The 12731-nt window shown below is 55.1% G+C and overlaps 2 protein-coding genes across 2 annotated transcripts in view; one reads left to right on the top strand and one right to left on the bottom strand.

Annotated features, from left to right (window-relative positions):
- Positions 1–4076: 4076 nt before the first annotated feature.
- Positions 4077–6259, bottom strand: LOC122150357 (cell surface glycoprotein 1-like). Its single transcript, XM_042781489.1, has 3 exons — positions 6206–6259; positions 4216–4929; positions 4077–4133 (listed from the first exon to the last, which is right to left on the bottom strand). Exons 1-3 carry the CDS (start codon positions 6257–6259, stop codon positions 4077–4079), a joined length of 825 nt encoding a protein of 274 aa, XP_042637423.1.
- Positions 6258–12731, top strand: part of CCDC197 (coiled-coil domain containing 197) — a 27425-nt gene continuing 20951 nt past the window's right edge. Inside the window, exons 1-4 of the mRNA XM_042781490.1 lie at positions 6258–6352; positions 7550–7632; positions 9913–10091; positions 11845–11958. Coding sequence (XP_042637424.1) covers positions 6258–6352; positions 7550–7632; positions 9913–10091; positions 11845–11958 — 471 coding nt within the window. The remainder of the gene's footprint in view (positions 6353–7549; positions 7633–9912; positions 10092–11844; positions 11959–12731) is intronic.

Consider the following 12731-nt stretch of genomic DNA (forward strand, 5'->3'; position numbering starts at 1 on the left):
CCAGACGCAGAACCTGAGGACAAGCCTGAGGCCCTCAACCTCTTGGCAATAGAGCCACAGGCCCAGGGCTGTGGGGAGCGCGTACTCACTGCTTCCCCGGGAGGTCTTGGCCTGCAGCATTCTGGAAAAGTGCCAGAGAGCAGGCAGCTAAGGCTGGGAACGATGGAGGCTGCGCCGGGCATGTTTTTGCCATCTGGTCCCTAAGCAGCGACTGTCCTGACGACCTCCGATGGACGCCTCGCTGGGTTTGTCGCTGCCTGAGTCTCCAGCTGGGTGCTCTCACTTAATTCTCAAAGGCCCCTCCAAGGCGGTGGAAGAAATGGTCCATTTGACAGATGGAAAAACTGAGAGTCTGGAAGGTGAAGTACCTCCCCCAAGGGCCCATAGCTAATAACTAGCAGCAGAGCCGGCTCCGTAATCTGTGGGCCCAACACAAAATGAAAATGCTGGGCCACTCATTCAAATTTAAGAATTTCAAGACAGAGATGGAAGAATATTAAAGCAAGTGCAGGGCGCAGGCCTAACCCTGAATTTGAACCTGGGTCTTGGGCGTGTGAAGCCCTGGTACTTCATTCCACCCCATGCCCTCCCCAACTTGCCTCAGAGAGCCCTTCACCGAGCTGGTTCTTCCTCTTCCTCCTCCACCCTCCTCTGCCGCCACTTTACCCTCATCTCAACAACTACGTTGACTCGACATCCCCACCCCCATCACTGGGGCAGAGTCACTGATGTATGATGGGGTTGGAAGGAACTTTGGAAAAGAGAACACCAGCCCCAGAGAGAGGCAGGGGCTGCCAAGGCCACAGCTGGCGAGGGGCCCAGGCCTCAGACCTCCCAGCCAGCTCAGTCCCCGGGGCTGTGGGTGAGAGAAACCCAAGGCAAGTCTGTCACAGAGACAGAGAACCTTGGGAGCTGGGAGCCTCTGTCAAGGGCACAGCTGCAATTAGATGACAAGAGAATGTTTTTAAAAAGCCTTAACAAGGACACAAGGGGCTGGAATCTGTCCCCAGGGACTGGGCTGCTGGACAAGAGAGGGAGTGCCAGGCCTCTTGCCCGGCATTCCAGCCCCTGCCTGCTCTGCAGCCCCAGTGGCCCCCAGGGACAAGTCTGGCCCCCTCCCCAGTCAGAGTGAAGCTTGGATGCAGAAAGAAAGGCTGTGGCTGTGGAGTTAGGCAGCACGGACTGCTGTGTGACCTTCAGAACAGTGCATAACTACTCTGAGCCCTGAACTGCAGTTTCCAGAATTGTAAAGGGATAATTACAGCCAAAACCAAAAAACTCAAGCCAGTTGCCATCGACTTGATTCCAACTGACTGTGACCCCACGTGTGTCAGAGTAGGATCGTGCTGCATGGGTTTTCCGTGGCAGACTTTTTGGGAGCAGATCACTAGGTCTTTCAAACCTCCACCCTTTCAGTTGGCAGCTGATTGATAAACCATTTGTGCCACCCAGAGACTAAAGTGTCAACAATTACAGTGCCTAGGATTAAATGAGGCGCTCTGGCGGCATAGTGCCTAAGGCACTTGACTGCTAACCAGGAGGCTGGCGGTTCAAACCCACCAGCCACTCCTTGGAAAGAAGGTTGGGCAATCTACTTCTGCAGTGATACCGCCTCGGAAAGCCAAGGAGGGGTCGCTATGAGTCGGATCCAACTCGATGGCAGTGAGTTTGCTTTTTTTTTTTTTTTGGTTAGTGCACATGAAAGTTAGGTTTACAGTATACTGTAATCTATGGAATGTGCAATAGTATTTTGCAAAAGTTTAGAATATTGTGAGAATGACCAAAATGTGACACAGAGACATGAAGACTCAGCCAATAGAATTGCTTGATGCAGGGCTGCCACAGACCTTCAATTGGTGAAAAATACAATATATGTAAAGTGCAATAAAGCAAAACGCAATAAAACGAGGTGGGCCTGAATCCTGATGTGATAGCAGTCATGTCAAGGGGTGGACATATGACCCAAGCTCAGCCAACTGGGCCACCTTCCCATGCACCTTAATTCTTGAGGCTGGACTGGCCTCTCGGGCCCCTGTGCTCTCTGGACCTGGGCCCTTCAGCTTTTTTTCTGATTCTGTGCCCTCCTTCATGGTCATCCACGGCTGCCCTCTCTGCCTGGAAGAGCCTGGTCAGCTTCCGCTGCTGGCAGCCTTGGACCCTGGCTGACGCACTCTGCCGAGCGCCTCTCCAGCCACATCCCAAACCACTTGGCCCCTGATCTTCACCTTCTGCTTGTAAGGATCTGCCCTCAGTCTTCACAGGCCACGCAGGCTCTGTGCACCTCTGAGCCTTTGTCCTTCTGCCGGGAGTGTCCTTGCCCTTCCCACCTGACCTCTGCTCACTAACTCCTATTCCGGGCAACTGTTTGATGCTCCAGAGCCACGGAGGGTGGGACATGGGACCTGCTTGGGGACTCCTGGGCTGTCAGGGACTGAATCCAGTTCCCATTAATGAGGGGTAATTGGGGGAAGAGCTGAGGAGTAGTCAGAGCCCCTGAAAGCCCCAGCCCCAGCCAAGGCATGACCCCAGTCCCACCCCTCCCTAATCCCAATGCCAGCCCCAGACTTTGATCCAGCCCCTGCCTCACGGCTGTGTCCCAGTCATGGCCCCCACCCGACCTCTGTTCATGCGCCTGCATCAGCCCCAATTCTGCCACCTAAAGGTTCTGCTCAGACTCCTTGCAAAAAGGGTGTGGAGGTGGCATCTTCTGACTTCCTCCAGCCCCAAGAGGGGAAGACAGAATCACCACCAGCAGCCCAAGGCTTATTCCCACGAGGCCAGACACGTCGCCACCCTCCAGCCTTTTACCAATTCTGATGCCAACCGCCCCTCCCACAGCACTCACTACTTCTCTGCTGGGTTTGAGAATTCGTTGCAGTGGCTACACAGAACTCAGAGACAATATTCATGAATATGGAGTTTATTAGGGAAGTAACAAGTCACAATTCGGGCTCAGGAACACACTCAGGATACAATTCTTCGATCAGGACAGTCTCCTCTCTGCTGTGCCTCAGGGACGCCTCTCTGGCCCGTGGCCTGTCTGCCTGGCCTCTGCCCTGCTCCTGCGAGTGTACAAAGCTCTTTTAGCTCTGCTGAAATGGGTGTACATCCAGGTACACCCCACTCGGCCAGCAAGCCTCCTGTGCAAAGACACCCAGCTGTCTCGTTCTGTGGGCCACCAAGCCCGCTGCTCTATCTCACGCCTCTTGTTCCACCGCCACAACCTCTCAGCCACCATCTCAGCCTGAAGCCTCTGCCCGGGTCCACTCCACCCCACCTCCAGAGCGCCAGTCCCGGCTCTTCTCTCCTGATGGGGGTGAGATCCCCCCTTCTGCCGCTACCAAAAACCAAACCCACTGCCATGGAGTCGATTCCAACACATAACAACCCCCACTGGGTTTCTGAGGCAGTAAATCTTTACGGAAGTAGATTGCCCAGTCTTGCTTCCGCAGAGTGGCTGGTGGGTTTGAACCACCAACCTTCTGGTTAACAGTCAGATGCCTTAGGCTCTGTGCCACCAGATCTCTTTTCTTCTACCTCTAGGAGGGCTCGTTTGAAGCCTAGCAGAATGACAAAACTAACCAAACCCTTTAGAACTCTATACACCTTATCTGCATGGTCCCACCCAGTAATCCATAATCACTAAGACTGGCTGGAAAAGCCATACTGGGTAATTCACTCTGCTGCACCCCTGCATTTCCCTAGACCCTCACCTGCCCCGCCCCAACTCCTCCCCTACCCCGTCCCTGCCCTGGTACCTGCCCCTGCCTGGGCTCCAGCCTCCACCTTTGCCCCCACTGCAGTCCCTCCCTACCCTCAGCAGTCTTCTTCCCAGGGGAGCCCGTTTGAGGCTGTGACTTCCCAGGCTGCCCTCCTGGAGACCCTGGCTCTGTGGGAAGAGGCCTGGCAATGGATGGAGCGGGGACCCTTAGAGGTGGCCCCAGGCCCACTCCCCCAGCAGCTAACAGGGCCCAGCATAAAGCAGGGGCAGGGCTGGGTCCTGAGCCATGGCTGGGCTGAGTTCAGGGGACGCTGGGTGCCAACAGGGGAAGTACCTGAGCTGCAACCACCTACAGTCAGGTGGCAGGGATGGAAGGAGTCATCCCAGGATAGGCCTCTGGGGTTTGGGTAGCCTGAAAGGGGAGACACCATGAGTGACCCCCCTGCCCCAACCGCAGATAACCAGCCTTGAAAGAAAGGATAAAAATAACCCACATTTCCAGCAGGGTCTCCTGTGGGGTCTCCTGTGGGGCCTCCAGTGGAGTCTCCTGTGAGGTCTCCAATGGGACCTCCTGTGAGGTCTCCAGTGGGGTCCCCTGTGGGGTCTCCTGTGGGGTCTTCAGTGAGGTCTCCTGTGGGGTCTCCTGTGAGGTCTCCTGTGGGATCTCCTGTGAAGTTTCCTGTGGGGTCTCCTGTGAGGTTTCCTGTGGGGTCTCCTGTGGGGTCTCCTGTGGGGTCTCCTGTGAGGTCTCCTGTGGGATTTCCTGTGAAGTTTCCTGTGGGGTCTCCAGTGAGGTCTCCTGTGGGGTCTCCTGTGGGGTCTCCAGTGGGATCTCCTGTGAAGTTTCCTGTGGGGTCTCCTGTGAGGTTTCCTATGGGATTTCCTGTGGGGTCTCCTGTGGGGGTCTCCTGTGGGGTCTCCAGTGGGATCTCCTGTGAGGTTTCCTGTGGGATTTCCTGTGGGGTCTCCTGTGGGGTCTCCAATGAGGTCTCCTGTGGGGTCTCCTGTGAGGTCTCCTGTGGGATCTCCTGTGAGGTTTCCTGTGGGATTTCCTGTGGGGTCTCCTGTGGGGTCTCCAGTGAGGTCTCCTGTGGGGTCTCCTGTGAGGTATCCTGTGGGATGTCCTGTGAAGTTTCCTGTGGGGTCTCCTGTGAGGTTTCCTGTGGGATTTCCTGTGGGGTCTCCTGTGGGGTCTCCTGTGGGATCTCCTGTGGGGTCTCCTGTGAGGTCCTGTAGGGTCTCCTGTGGGACCTCCTGTGGGATCTCCTGTGAGGTTTCCTGTGGGATTTCCTGTGGGGTCTCCTGTAAAGTTTCCTGTGGGGTCTCCTGTGAGGTTTCCTGTGAGGTCCTGTAGGGTCTCCTGTGGGACCTCCTGTGGCATCTCCAGTGGGGTCTCCAGTGGGACCTCCCATGGGGTCTCCAGTGGAACTTCCTGTCTCCAACAGGGTCTCCAGTGCCTCTTCACTCCTTCTCCTTGGGGACCGAACCAGGGAGATGGAGGTAGAGGGGGCACAGGACCATGGAGAAGCTGGCTCTCCAGCCACAGGAGGCTCTGCACTAGGGACCTTATGAGGACGGAATCCAGCATTGTGACGTCACAGCCAGCATTGTGATGTCACAGCCAGCTATGGCTGTGTGCTCCTGGAGTTGTGAGTGAGTCACTAACTAACCCCCTTCCTCCTCTACCTCGCTGTGCCCCTGCACCCACGCCTAATGCTCAGGGCTGAGTAGGCTGACCACAAAGCCCCTCATCTTCTGTCCTGCTCCCCCATACACTGGGGCTGGCCCAGCAGATGGCCAATGTGTATCACACTCAGAAGGCTTTCTCCTATTTGCCATAACTGGAGCCGGCCTTGGGCGAGTGGCCAAGGAACTACTTGCAAGGCTGGTGGAAACCACCCGCTAGCAGACCCTGTTCTCAGCTGGACTGGGAGCTTGCTCAGCGTCTGTCAGCGTCTGTCGCCACTGTAGCCCCGCTGCAGAAGCTCAGAGTCTGTGCTGTTGGTTCAATGGATGAATGTGTGGATGGGTGAGAGGGAGGGTGAGTGCACCGAGATGGACGATGAAGGTGCTCCCTCCCTATACACGCTGCTCTCTGGCCCCATGACTCCTCCCTGAACGTCACTGGAAGCCAGCACCTGTTGGTAGTCCTCCAGGTATCTTGGTGGCCAGGTTCTGAGACTTGGGGGTGATGGAGCTATGCCAGTTATGGGATGTCAAGGGCAGTAATACTGCTCCAGATAGCACACCCTCAACCCTTCCAGAGTTGGGGGGATGGCTCAAAGACCCTGAACATTTTTAGTGAACCCCGAGTCTAAGTCTAGTCCTGCCACTTGCTGGCTGGCTGGCCTGGAGTTAGTCAGAGCCCCTCTCTAAGCTTCCGTCTCCTTCTCCACGAGCTTCTGACGACTGTTGGGAGGATCCAAAGAGAAGCCGCTGCTGTGGTCACTGTGTGGCCGCCCTTCCTTCTTCTGCCTGGCTCACACGGCCACTCCTCCTCCGGCAAGGCGGGCTGTGAGGAGTGATGCCCGCGGTCATGGACGCGGGCCTGGGGGCTGGCCTGCACGAGAGCAGTGACGAGGAAGGGGACCTGCAGATGCTATTCCAGGAACTCTGCCAGCTCCAGGCCAAGTACGAGTTGTCCTAGGCCCTGCTGTCCCCCTAGCCCCTGCCTCAGGGCCACCAACAGAGGGAGAAGGAGCTGGGACTGGGCAAGGAGATGAGGCTGGGGATGGAGGGAGGGAGGTGAGGTCTGTAAGTGAGTCAGGAAGGGCTGCATGAGGACGGAGATGGGGGCTTGGCTACCAGTCCTCCAAACCACAGTCCTCCTTTGGCCTTGGACCATTGACCTGGGGCCAGTCCAGGCCCTTCCCACCACAAAGGAGGGATGGAGATGTGGCCATCCCTATGGGCCTTTCCAAAAAAGCACCCTAGGAGTTCTTATGTTTGCCTCCCAGCTCAACAGCCACACCAGGCATGGATTAAACAGGATGTGTTTGTGAGCAATTTTAGGAAGAAAGGAGACAACTTTTCCATTAGATCCACACAGGGCTTCGGAACCCCAGCAGGTTAGCACCGCTGGCTGACAGGCCACCCCCCGTGGTGGTCTGGAGAAAACACTATTTCTTTGTGGATTTTGTGGGAACTTACAGATGGGAAAATGAGGCCCAGCAAGGCAGAGGAACTTGCCCTGGGCCTCTCAGCGGGCATTCAAAGATCCCCCAGAGCCCCCCCTGCCCTCTGCCCTTGACTGCTGGCTACCATCTACCTGTCTTGCCTCCCGATGACTATACCCAGACCAGGCGGCCTATTGGACACTCATTTTGCTTCAGGGTCCCCCAGAGTTGAGCATGACCATCTCCCCTCCAGAAGCTGGGAGGTGTCCCCAACCCCTGGCCAAGTGCTCAGGATATGCTAGGTGCCCACAGGGGGTCCCACCACAGGGGGTCTCACAGCCCAAGTTACAGGTGGGTACTCAAGCAGAGAGGGGAAGTCCTTGCCCCAGGTCACCTGCTAGGAGGCAGCTGTTTGTGAGATGGGGCTCCGCCCAGAAGAGGAGCCTGTGGACTCTGCAGCGGGAAGAACTAGGCTTCACGCTCCCTGGGCACCTTCCTTGCTGCTTGATGTGGGCATTGATTTGACCTGGTTGTGCCTCAGTTTGCTCAGGTGTAAAATGGGCGTGGTCAGACTGAACCTCAGAGAAAAGGCAGTGGGTGGCCAGCCCAGTATGTCTGAGCTGGGAATCCATGAAGGATGGACATCATAAGGGGTCACAGTCTGGGACCCTCCAAACCACCACGGTCCGCCATCACAGCAATATTTCTGCAGGCGGAGGAGGCTGGAGAGGGAGGTCAAGAAACACAAGCATTTTGAAGATTTCCTGATTAAGGTCCTTGAGAAGATCCCCAAGGGTATGTATGAAGCTTCCAGGGAAGCCTGGCCCCTCGGTGGCTCACACAGGCTGTCAGTCCAGCTGCCTCCCAGCCATGGGACAGGCACAGCGTGTAGCTCCGCAGGGCCTTGAGCTGCTCACCTACAGAATGGGAAGGCACAAAGTCGGGGCCACGCTGGCGAAGAAGGGCCCAGGGCCAGAGGCAGACTGCCCGGCCCAGACCCTGGCCGCACATCACGATGGGGAGCTGCTGGCATGTTCTCTGGTCTCGGGTTGTGATCTGTATGATGGGAATGAGCGATAGTATGTGGCTTAGATGAAATTATCCTTGATAAGCAGGTGGCACATGGCCTGGCAGTCAGCAAACACCCATCTCTGTTTCCAACTTACACATTCCAATCACCAATAATGACCAACACAGCTTGATTGTGTGGTGGACCAATTTCAGACGGCAGAGCTTGGTGAAAATCTTCCATTTCGTCATCTGTGGCCTTAGTGGTTCGTGTGCAAATTTGAGTGACAGTCGTATTCACCACTCTTCCTGGTTATTATTATTGTTTTGTTTTTGTTTTCATTGGTTTCGATTTTGGTTTTGCCGTTATTAACCACATAGGCGGCTGGCATGGGTTTGGTTTTAGTTTGTTTCTCTCATGATTCCTACCAGACTCCATGTTCCAAGTGCTGAAAACTTCTCACAAAAGGAAGGGGAGCAAGACATGTGCATATCTATCATCACTAATAGTGTTATCATAGGAGTCCCTGGGGGGTGCAAACGGTGAAGTGCCCAACTATAGCTAAAAGGTTAGTGGTTCGAATCCACACAGAGGTACCTGGGAAAACAGACGTGGCGCTCTGTTTCTGAAAGGTCGCAGCTTTGAAAACCCTACAGGGTGGTTCTACTCTGCACAGTGAGGTCCCCATAAGTTGGAACTGACTCAACGGCAGCTAACAACCATCATTATTTCAAGCTCACCACTAACAGCGATAATTATTACCATTCATTAACTATTTACTCTGCGGGGAGCTCTTTAGTAAATCTTTTCACTCCTGCTTACCAGCTTCTGAGTGGTGTTTTATCTAGGCTCAGAGAGGCTAAGGAACTTGCCCAAGGTCGCCCAGCCAGGAAGGTGTGGGACTGGGACTTGAACTCTGATCCGATTCCATAGGTACACACTAAGCACTGTAATGGAGGTACTGACCAGGAGCTGTGGGAGCCTGAGGACTCTGCCCCAGGGGTCAGGGAAGCGTCTCTGAGGAGGTGATCTCTCATGGGGCCCCAACAATTTCAGCAAAGGGGACTGGCACTCAGGTGGAGAGAACAGCCGCTCGTGGTGGGTTTGGGATGGAGCATGCCCCGTGGACTGGAGCACCAGGGCAGGGCTGGAAGGCCAGGCTGGGCGATGGGGTGGCACCAGAGAGCTGTGAACCAAGCCAAGCAGGGCCTGGGGCTCCGGCTCAAGCAAGGGCTTCAGGTCAACCTGGGTCCTGGTGCTGCTTCTGGCAGCACACACACCCCCACGCGTTTGGGGCCTCCCTAATCCAGCCATTCAGCTGTGCTCCACACATGCAAATGAGCGTCTTCCAGAGCTGGGACCTGGTCGCTTGGGCAGGAAGCTCCCCTCCCCCTTCTTACCATCCCCCTCCCCCATTTCCCCTTCTCTAGGGTCATTCCTCAGAAGGAAGATGGGGCAATCTATTTCCATAGTGATACTGCCTCGGAAACCTAAGGAGGGGTCGCTATGAGTCGGGTCCGACTTGACAGCACATAACAACAACAGGGTCACCTAGGTGGTGCCCACAACTGCTAACTGAAAGGTTGGCAGTTTGAAACTACAAAGCTATGGAGCACAGTTCTATTTCTCAACACATGCATTGCCAGGAGTCGGAATTGACTCACTAGTAACTGGTTTAAAAAAAAAAAACTCACTGCTGTCCAGTGGGATCCGACAGCGACCCCTCCTTGGATTTCCAAGGTGTTATCACTAGGGAAGTAGATTGCTCAGTCTTCTTTCCAAGGAGTGGCTGGTGCATTTGAACCACCAGCCTTCTAGGTAGCAGTCAAATGCCTTAGACACTACACCACCAGAGCTCCCATAACTGGTTTGGTTGGTGGTTTCTGGTTTCTTAGAGAAGTGGAAGAGTGATGAACAGACAGTGCTGGACCAGCATGGGTCAGTCTGGCCTCTCTTATGTCCAGTGCTCCATCCGAAGTCCCGTTCTCTTTATTAGGATCACCCACCGCAGGCGAAGGTGAGAGTGGTGCGTTCTGTGCCCATCCCCCCATGCCCTGTCTCCCCAGGCTCCAAGGCCCAGGAGGAGCCAGAGCAGGTCTTGCTGGAGGCCATGGTGGACCACTACGGGAGGCTCTTCTCAGCCGGCCAGGATGCCCAGAAGCACCTGGGGGCCTTCTCCAACATGAGCCACACCATCCACCAGAGCCTGCAGTCGCTAGAGGAGGGCCACAGGGCTCTTGTCCCGGTAACAGCTGCCTGAGACCTGGCCTGCCCCCAGCCCAGAGAACTGGGAGCATGGGGGTGGGGGGTCCCTACACCCCGAGGGATGGCCTGGGGTACCAGGGGGTTGGTGAGCCTGGGCAGGGCTGACACTCCCAAGTCTTGGTCTGCATCTGCCCTCTCTCCTTTTTTGCTGACTGTCTAGTTTTCTCCTGAGGCTCAGCCTGTGTTTAAAAGGTATTCTCTGGGTGGTACAAATGCTTTGCCCATGACTACTAACTGAAAGGGTGGCAGTCGGAACCCACCCAGCGGCACTGAGGAAGAAAGGCCTGGCAGTCTGCTTCTGTAAAGATTACAGCCAAGAAAGCCCTACTGCAGTTCTATGTGGTAATACGTGGGGTTGCCATGACTGGAAATCAGACAACCAGGGTTCAAACCCCAGCTCAGCCATTGACCAACCGCGTGACCCTGGGCAAGTCTGTACCCTTCTCTGAGCCTCACTCGGGTTTTTCATCTGCCAAATGGAGGCAGCACAAACTAGCTGGCAGGGTTGCTGTAAAACAAGCAAGTGGGAACCGCTTGCCTCCCAGTGAGTGCCTGGAGCATTGTACTCCACCTTCCTTTTTGGTTATCTCATAATAAATAGAATGTTTGCCTGCAACGGGGGGGCAGTCCAGGAAGAGGAAATAGCCCCACTCCCAGCAAAGGCATGTAAGATGGAGACTCCCTGCAGCTGGTGTCTGGAGAGCGACCGTGGGAGGCTGAGCGCTGCTTGGCTCACTGCAAAGAGCCGCTGGGTGATAATTGGAAAGTGTCTGCCCCCTAGTGGCCGTCCTGCAAACTACATTGTTTGGTACCCACCTTGGGGTTTCTCTCTCCTTTGGAGCGTGAGTTTTGCTTTTGTGCGGGGCAGTGTCACTTGGTTACCCAGGGTCACTTGGTTGGTCAGTGGCTGTCCATTAACTCTCAACGCAGCACCCCGAGGTAGGTGCGTTTATTCCTAGGGCTGAGACGGGTGCGGCGAGGGAGGGGAGTCACTTAAGTACAGGGTCAGACCCCATCTTGATTGATTTCCCATTTTGATAATTTGTTCACGATGGATTTTTTTCTTTTTTTTTTTCATTATTTTTCCTCTGGCAAACTTATTTATATTCGTGATGTAGTCCCATTTGCCTTCCCACCTCAAGTGTGATTTTTTAAAACAGCCTTTAACTGGGTTTCGTCTGGCTTGTGGAGGTCCTGGCGCCCCCTCACGTTTTGCACTGTGCACCCAGTCCTGCTGGTCCTCCCATTTTCAAGGTGAGGAAGCCAAGGCTCAGGGAAGTGGGGAGGCTTGTGTCTGGCCCTGTGTCTTCCAAATTCAGCACCGTGGGGCCATCTCTGCCCCCGAGCCTCAGAAGATCCTGCCTTCGCTCACTGCACCCTGCCAGGAGGAGTAGGCCCCACGCAGGCCTGGGCTGCTGAAGGCTGTTCACAGTCTTGTTCCCAGCAGCCTCTGGGGCTGAAGGGCACAGGTTCTGGCTCTGGTGAGGAAAATGGTGCTCCAGAGGCTGAAACAGGATTCGAACCCCAGTCATCCTGGACACACCTTTCCTGCCTCTTCGGGTGCTTTGAGTGATCCCTGACACCCCGAATGTGCCCATCCTCCCCAGTGTGGCATTTGTACTTGGCACCCCGTCATTGCTCTGACCCTTCAGGAGACAGCTCCCTGAACCAGGCCTGGGCAGATGCCGCGGGATGGTTGGCCACACCAAGGTGACCCTGCCCCTCTCACCCAGAGCCTCAAGATCCAGCTATGTCAGCTGCAGAAGAAGTGTCACTGCAGTCAGGAGTGGCAGCGGCGGCGGGTGGGACACAGAGGCCCCTACCAGAAAGACACGGGCAGCCACAGTGTGAGTGCAGGCTGCTGGCTGGGAACCAGGGCTGGGGCTGCCGCCTCCTCAACAGTCACCCCCCTACACCGTACATGCACACACACTCATACAGGCAGACACACATACATGCATGGACACACACAACATCAGACACACATACATGCATGCACACATGCAGACACACAAACGTGCATGGACATACATAGTGCACACATGCAGACACACATATATGCATGGACACACACACAACATCAGACACACATAAACGCATGCACACACACAAACGTGCATGGTCATACACGTGCACACATGTGGACACACATACAAACATGCACACATGCACACTCACATTAGTTACTCCCCTGGTGACCGTCACCTTCCACAAGGCTTCTCAAAAATGGGTCAGGTGCTGCTTTACTGTTGGGAAAACTGAGGTCACAGTGAGTTAAGCACAGAGGTCTGACAGAATTCACAGCCCAGCCCCAGAGCTGGCACGGTGCCGCCTGCTTGGCTTTGTGGCTACAGTGTTTGTGGTTAATAGAAATAATGGTATTGAAGCCAGTGCTTGCTATGCACTCTTGTCAGCAACCCTCCTGAGCTCTGGCGCCACCGTGATTAACACAGTCTGCTGCTAACCAAAAGGCTGGCAGTTCAAACCCACCAGCCACTCTACGGGATAAAGATTGTTGTTGAGTGCCCAATTCTGTAAAGACTTACTGCCTTGGAAAACCCATAGGGCAGTTCTACTCTGTTCTGCAGGGCTGCTACAAGTTGGAATCGACTGCATGGCA

The sequence above is a fragment of the Orycteropus afer genome, unplaced genomic scaffold, assembly GCF_000298275.1.
Source record: "Orycteropus afer afer isolate SDZICR_OR568_19922 unplaced genomic scaffold, OryAfe1.0 scaffold00127, whole genome shotgun sequence".
Classification (NCBI taxonomy): domain Eukaryota; kingdom Metazoa; phylum Chordata; class Mammalia; order Tubulidentata; family Orycteropodidae; genus Orycteropus; species Orycteropus afer.